A 7,684-nucleotide genomic window follows, 5' to 3' on the forward strand; every position below is an offset into this window, starting at 1 on the left:
CCAAAGCCATTAACTTACAAATTTAATATATCTGAACCTTTCAAACATTCCATGTACCTAAGAAGGCAGACTTATAAACCTAAGAAGTAAAATCTTTCTGGGCACTTAAGGAATTCTTTTAAATTGAATACACCAAACTTATAAACGAGGTGGATTGAGGTTCTCAGAACCACTTAAACACTCTTTATAAACTTCATCAAATTCTCTTAAACCTTTCCCATTAAAACAACCAGGCTGCTATACTGCAGCCTATTGAATGTCTGAGACATCTTAGGTAACATATAGAGATTAGCATGGTGATTGTAAAACGTGTTTTTTTTTTTTTTGCGGTACACAGGCCTCTCACTGCTGTGGCCTCTCCCGTTGCGGAGCACAGGCTCCGGACGCGCAGGCTCAGTGGCCATGGCTCACGGGCCCAGCCGCTCCGCGGCATGTGGGATATTCCCGGACCGGGGCACGAACCCGCGTCCCCTGCATCGGCAGGCGGGCTCTCAACCACTGCGCCACCAGGGAAGCCCCAAAACGTATTCTTAAACATCATTTTAAAGTACATGGACTTGATGTTATGTCACCCTTTGGATTTATTTGCTTTCCTGGGAATGCAGAGGCAACTAATTAACCAGAGCAGATCTGCCCTCTCAGCTGGAAGCTGGGGTGGAAGATGCTAATCGCAGGATGGGTACAGACCATGGTCACGGTCAGAGGTTCAAGACCAGGCACAGGTCCTACTGCCAGGACGATGCGCCCCACACCACTGGTCAGCCAACCCTCTGCCATTGTGATTGCATCATTCCCTCCATTCACAAGATGTTATTCCTTCTAATAAGAAATGGATAAGCCAACCCAGACTAAACAAGCATATCTAATGACATATCTGGGTCTCAGCATCTTTCACACTGGTAGAACCCCAGTCGCTCAACCGGAACCTTCTTGAGGGCAGGGTCAGCATCCGTCTGACCCACTTCCCCTCTCCGGGCCGTGCACTCTTCTGGTGGCATCCCAGGCACTCAGTCCAGTGGGTGAACCTCCCCAGGCAGGCCAGAGAAAGCTGCCATCTTGCCAGGGACAGGCCATACAAAGAAGGTGCAGGCCTGTGAAGGCACTGTGATCCCAGCCTAAAAAGCATTTTGCTTCTGCTTCCAGATGTTTCTGCAGCAGCCAGACGTATCCCTGAGCTTCAGCAGTGCCCAGCGGCCCGGGGCTCAGCAGCAGCTCCAGCAGAGATCGGGCCCAGGCCCCCAGCCCCAGCTCGTGGCCAGCCCTCAGCTTCTGGGGCAGGTGGCCTCTGCCCAGGTCACAAGCCAGCACCTGCTCAGAGACTCGAGTGTGATATCAACCCAGGTAAACATGCTCGTCTCCAGACTCGGTCCTTGCCACCAGCAGACCAGGAACCTGCCTCCCCTGTGACCGGAGCTGGATGATGATGGTGGGGTTTTTGTTTTCTTTATTTTGTCACTTCGAAGCCCCAAGTTCCTTTGGTTTCCTTCTCTGTTTTATCAGTATATTCAAATACCTTAAAGGTATCACGCAGGGAATTCCCTGGCAGTCCAGTGGTTAGTACTCCACGCTTTCGCGCTTTCACTGCCGAGGGTGCAGGTTCGATCCCTGGTCGGGGAACTAAGATCCCGCAAACCGTGTGGTGCAGGGGGGATAAATAAATAAATAAAAGGAACAACTTTACTAGGGAAAAAAAAAAAAGAAAAGAGGTATCATGCAGCTGAAACTTTCAGCTCTGATCCTGAGCTGGGCTGGAGGTGGTTATAGCCATCCCAGACATGCACGCTGAAAGCCACATGTCCCCACATGCGTGTCCTTGGTGCCCATCACCGACTGCTGGTTTTAGCCATTATCAGTGTGAGAGCAGTTATCCACTTCTGTTCGTCATCCCTTTCCCCAGGGCCACCAAGCTTCTCCCGGTCCCCCAGATTCCCTGTTGAGCCCCATCCTCACAGCCATTACCACTTACTACAAGCCACCAGTGACCTTGCAGTCTGACAGGGTCACCCATCAGTCAGTGGCACTGAATCCAATGGAATCGAGAAGTTCTGAGCCCTCGTTTCCAGATGATCACAGCTTGGAAGGCGGGATATGGCCTCTCCTGAAGCCTCTTATATTCACATGGAGTGACATCTGCTGGGCTCCCAGGGGAGCAAAGATAAATGAGAGCTGTCCTTGACCCCAAGGAGTTTCTAGTCTAGCAGGAGTTCTGGGACATAAACATTGATGTACAATAAAATATGGAGAAGTCTCTGCATAAGAGAGTGTCTCCATCTTCACCCAGATTTAAGGGTTTTACTTTAAAATGCAGCCTTTTGGTTCTAAAGGTTAACAGGAAAATTAGTGGATGAGACTAGCCAAGGACATTCTGGAGAAGAAAAAAACTGAGGTAGGATTTACACCACGTTCAAAGATTTTGTAAAAGCTCTGAGAATATGGCGGTACCATCATATTAATGGTGTCAGTGAAACAGAGTGGAAAACCCGAAAAGCAAGAGCACATGCAAGCTCATTCCCTCGTTCCTTTACAATTTCACTCAACAAATGCGTGCCAGGCACGAAGTCCTGAGCACTGAGGGGCGGCGGTGAACAACAGAGAAAAGGGAAAAATCTCTGATCCAAGAAGGGAGAGAGAAACAAACAAGTGACAATTAACCGTGTGACAATTAGTGATGTGAGACGGCTGGGGAAGGCGGGCGAGGGGCTGGAGTTTCACTGAGAAGGTAATATGCGAGCGAAGAACTGAGCCTGTGAGAGAAGGAGGCATACTGGTACCAAGAAGAAGAGCATTCCACGTAGAGGAAGTGCAAAGGCCCTGGGGCAGGGGTGGGCCAGGTGATTTAGAGAGTCAGCAAGGAGATCCGTGAGTCGGGAGTGGAATCTATGAAGCAGAAGGTAGTTCCTAGTTCCGTTCAATGCACGTTGGTTGCTTGTCTGCCGCAAGCCCGGCACTGTCCTTGCCCCAGAGGATTTAAAGAATCCTTGAGATGCTTACAGTCCAACGGGAAAGACACGTTCGCGACAGCTCAGTCAATAGTCATTGGGTCCTAAGCGAGTGCAAAGGCCAAAGTGGGTAAAAGACAGAGGTTCTGGGGAGGTGATACCTGAGTTGACTTGAAGGTTTACCTTTCTCACGGCAATGGCTGCTCCAGGGTCCAAAGCCATTGAGAAGCCCGCAGGTGATGCAGGGGAACAGCCTGACGCCCCAGTTCAGCAGCACCTCTGCTGTGCTCCCGCCGGCTCTGAGCCTGACCACGCCTGCTTCCGCCTCCCAGGAGGCCAGCCAGGGCCAGCCCAGCCCGGACTTCAGCCACGATCGGCAGCTCAGGTGCGGACACTGTCCTTGTTGGAAAGATAACTGAGACGTAGTTTTATACCGTTCGTTTCTGGTCTTCTTTCTGCCGGAGATGGAGGCAAAGTTCAGACCATTAGCCTCTAAAGCCTCTGCAGCTGGTCTCAGCTCAGGAAGCGGCAGGACAGGGCGAGGGTCTTGATGGCCAGAGGAGGTGACCTGCTGCCTCAAGGATCCTCTGAGGACGGAGCGGGCCCAGTGGGGATCCGGGTCAGCCAGAAAGGGCGCAGGCAGGCTGGGCGGGCGCTGGGTCAGCCGGTGGGCCTGCAGCGTGGGCGCTGATCGAAGCTGCCCGTTTCTCTCTTCCTCTGCTCGAAGGCTGTTGCTGAGTCAGCCCATCCAGCCCATGATGCCCGGGCCCTGCGATGCGAGGCGGCCCTCAGAGGTCGGCAGGCCTGGACGGCAAGCCAGGTAGGTGGCCCGGGGGCGGCGGGAGGAAGAGCCGCACCGAGCGGTCTCAGGCTGCCAGGGTTTCACCTGCCTGGACCAGCTGCACCCCTTGTGAGTCTGGCACTACAGGCAGGGTCCAGGTGTGCCAACACCCTTCGAAAGGATTCTTCTCAGCTATCCTTTCTCCATTCCCCGTGGCGGGAGAGAAAACTGTGTCGGCATCCCATGCCGAGAACAGGACCCGAAGGAAACTCTTAGTTATGCGTCAAGTTTGTCACCACCTTCCGAGCTTTGCAGGTCTAAGTGGTAACATCCCAGGTAAATGGAGCCTTCCCCGCCTTCCCGAGGGCACTCCCGCAGCCCCAGCTGACCAGCAGATGCTGGCAAATTCCACGGGCACACCCAGCTCGCCTGCTCTGTGGTTCTGGTGCCGTGCCGGGGACTGGAACCCCCTGCAGTTGTGGGACTCTCCTGCCCTCCCAGACACGCACGCTTCTCTCTCTCTCTTCTCCCCCGGGCTCTTTGCTGGCAACCCTCGGGACCCGAAGAAGCAGCTTTGCTTGGCCGTTGAGTTATTAGGGACAGAGGTTACTGAAGACAGAGGGAATACTTGAAAAGCTACTGGAAAATAGTTTCTAGCTCTTGGAGATGAAGCAGACACCATTGTCGTATACACCACTGGTTTAATTTGTGTCAGAAGTTCACGGGGACAGTGCTGGCTGATGACGCCTGCCGCGCCCCCCGTGCGGGGGCCTTGCAGCCATCCCCTGGGGCCGTCCCCTCCGCTTCCTTCCTCCTGTGTCCTCCTTCAGCCAGTAATAATAGTAACATCGGATGGTTACTGGTCTTCTGAGGGTTGGGGCCTGTACCTACATCCGTGAAAACCCTATGATGGTAGAGGCGGGCAGGGGCTGGGCACTGCGGGGAAACCACCTTCAGATTCTCTGACGATGCTCTCAATCAGGCAGGGGGTGCGGGGAATGTTGGGTTTGGTTTCTGGTCTCTCCAGGTGATCCAAGTCAGTGGAAACAAAAACGTCGCTGCCCAGAGATGCCTAAAATGCAGTGAACTAGGCAAAACTGGAAATTCTTTCCTCTGGGAACTCTAGAGGAGAGCTGCCATTTTCGGTCAACCCATTTATTTATACTGTCCCCACCTTCCCCACCTTCTCTTCCAGACATGACCTAACACTCCATCTTCTAGGGTGGGTCAGGGTCTGCCTGCCACACACAGAGGCCCCTTCAGGGGAATTTTGGAATCCCCAATGCCTGTTACTAAATGACCCATACAGAGATATAACGTTTCTAAAAATATAATGCTAAATGGACTTCTCTGAAGTGTCTTTAAATATCTGTTCTTGGTCTGGGCCCCTCCAGAGCTTTCCCAAACAGCCTTCCCCTTGTTATTGGACCGTTTTCATTAACTACGCTTTCTTTAAAAAAAAAAAAAAAAAAGATGTATATTCTTCATAACATGAAATTGAGCCTTTTATCTGTTTTTGAGTGTACAGGTCAGTGGCATTAAGTACACGCACATTGTGGTACAACCACTGTGCGTCCTCAGAACGTTTTCATCATCTCAGACTGAAACTCTGTCCCCATTAAACCCTCATTCCCTACTTGCTCCTGCCCCAGCGCCTGGCAACCGCCCTTCTGCCTTCTGTCTCTATGAATTTGTCTCCTCTAGGTACCTCATCTAAGTGGAATCGTACAGTATTCGTATTTTGTGATGGGTTTATTTCAGTATAATGCCCTCGAGGCTCACCCATGTCGTAGCATGTGACAGAATTTCCTTCCTTTCTAAGGCTGAGTAAATAGTCCACTGTCTTTATAGACCACGTTTCGTTTATCCATCATCCATCGACAGACACGTGGGTTGCTTCCACTTTTTGGTTATTGTAAAAAATGCTGCTAGGATCATGCATGTACAAATACCTGTTTTAGCCCCTACTCTCACTTTTGGGGGGCATATACCCAGAAGCGGAATTGCCGGATCAGATGGTAACGCGAAGTTTAACTTTTTGAGGAAACTTCGTACTGTTCCGCACAGCGGCTGTACCATTTTACACTCCCACCAACAGTGCACAAGGGTTCCAGTTTCTCCACATCCTTGCCAACACTGTTATGTTCCGGTGTTTCTCCTAATAGCATTGTAATGGGTGTGAAGTGGTGCCTCATTGTGGTTTTGATTTCCATTTCCCTAATGACGAATGGTATTGAACATCTCCTCACGTGCTTATTGGCCATTTGTAGCTTTTCTTTACAGCGATGTCTGTTCAAGCCCTTTGCCCATTTTTTAATCAGGTTGTTTGCATTTGTTGTGATGGCTGAGTTGTAGGAATTGTATTTATAGCTTGGATGTCAATCTCTTATTAGATATATGATTTGCAAAGGATTTTCCAGCAGCCTTTTCCCTGCATGGATAGAGTGACGCACACAGGTCTTTGTGAAGAAGTGCAGTCTGTCTCTTTTTCCTCTTGTTGCCCGTGTTCTTGGTGTCATGTCAATAGCTTTTTTTTTTAAAAGGTCTTTCTTACGTGTCACCAAACAGGTATCCACAGAGCCAGGCCGCGTGTCCAAACCCAGACGTGCACACCACCACCAGCAGCGCCTCGACCCCTGTCCTGTTGATGGGGCTCCACCCCCACTTCCCCACCTCCCAGCCGTCACCCCTGAAGCCCGCGCAGACCCAGCAGCAGCCTCCGTGCTTCCTGCAGGTGGGGCCGGGCTGCACCTGGGCGGGGGAGACAGGGCCGAGCCCCCAGCCCAGGCCTGACAGGCCCTCCCTCCCGGGCTTTCAGTAGGGCTCTGGTCCTCAGTATCAAAATAAGCCCCAGACAGATTTATAGTTGAATCTTCATAGTTTCTAAAGTTTATAATGCTCAAAGTTGGTAAAGTCTATGTATATACAGTGTGAGAAATTTAGAAGCAGCTCTTATGCCTCGTGTGGTTATGTGCTAAAAAGGTCCGTTTTTTTTAAAGTAGTTTCTATTATGGTGTCTGGAGTTTTTAGAGCAAAGATCAGACACTGATTGCTATGTTTGTTGGACGTGTTAGTGTGTCTCGTACAAATATAAAATTAAATCATGTTTAAAGATTCATCAAACTTCCTTTAAATGAATGAGATGACGTTGCATGGAATTGGGGCTGTCCAGGAAAACGGGGGCATGTTTCCTTGTGGTCACTTCTTACTTCCAGCAAGTGCCACGTACACTGGAAGGAAGAAGGGGGAGTGCAAGTGGCTGGGGCTTCAGACGGGACAGAGTGTCTGCTGGGGCTCTGGCCTTCCCTCCCGCACCTGCCCGGGTGCCCCTTCCTGCCCCAGCCCGACCCTGTCATGTGGGGCCTCCTCCCCGGCCTTCAGCCCCTGACCGCACCCCACCCCCGGCTTGGGCCCCTTCAAAGCCAGAGGGGGCTGAGCAAGGTGACCGCGGTGCAGAGTCTTCCTTGAGGTCTAGAACGTAATTGAATTCCAGAGCTGCTCAGCTGTGGTATAGTGTTCAAATCTCCCTGACTCCAGGCCTAGTGGGAGTCAACTCAAGACGTCAGCTTCGCCTGTCCCGTCAGCCCGCAGGACCCCCGAGGGATCTGAGCTGGGAAATGATGGGCTGTGAGAAGGCAGGGAGCGTCTGTCTGGGGGCGAGTTAGAGGCCGCCCATATATTCCTTCATCGGGAGTGACAGACGCGTTGGCAGGGCTCGGGGTACAAAGGGCGCTCAGGGGCCTTGAGCGCAGGGGGACAGGGGACATCGCAGAGGGCGCCCAGGCCTGGGTCTGTGTGGGTGGAGCGCTGTGGCTAGGTGGCCTGGCGGTCCAGCGGTTACGACTCCGCGCTGCCACTGCCCGGGGCACAGGTTCAGCCCCTGCTCGGGGACTAAGATCCCCGCGTGACATGCTGCTGGCTTGGCCCAAAAAAGGGGGGTGGGTGCGGGGAGAGGCCCTGGTGG

General features: G+C 52.1%; 1 protein-coding gene across 1 annotated transcript in view; it reads left to right on the forward strand.

Annotated features, from left to right (window-relative positions):
- NPAS2 (neuronal PAS domain protein 2) overlaps positions 1 to 7,684 on the forward strand; it is a 98,788-nt gene that overhangs the window by 88,956 nt on the left and 2,148 nt on the right. The window contains exons 16-19 of the mRNA XM_024744027.1: positions 1,144 to 1,341; positions 3,149 to 3,324; positions 3,667 to 3,759; positions 6,289 to 6,454. Of these exons, the coding sequence (XP_024599795.1) occupies positions 1,144 to 1,341; positions 3,149 to 3,324; positions 3,667 to 3,759; positions 6,289 to 6,454 (633 nt within the window). The remainder of the gene's footprint in view (positions 1 to 1,143; positions 1,342 to 3,148; positions 3,325 to 3,666; positions 3,760 to 6,288; positions 6,455 to 7,684) is intronic.

Source organism: Neophocaena asiaeorientalis, unplaced genomic scaffold, assembly GCF_003031525.2.
Source record: "Neophocaena asiaeorientalis asiaeorientalis breed wild unplaced genomic scaffold, Neophocaena_asiaeorientalis_V1.1 scaffold114, whole genome shotgun sequence".
Lineage (NCBI taxonomy): Eukaryota > Metazoa > Chordata > Mammalia > Artiodactyla > Phocoenidae > Neophocaena > Neophocaena asiaeorientalis.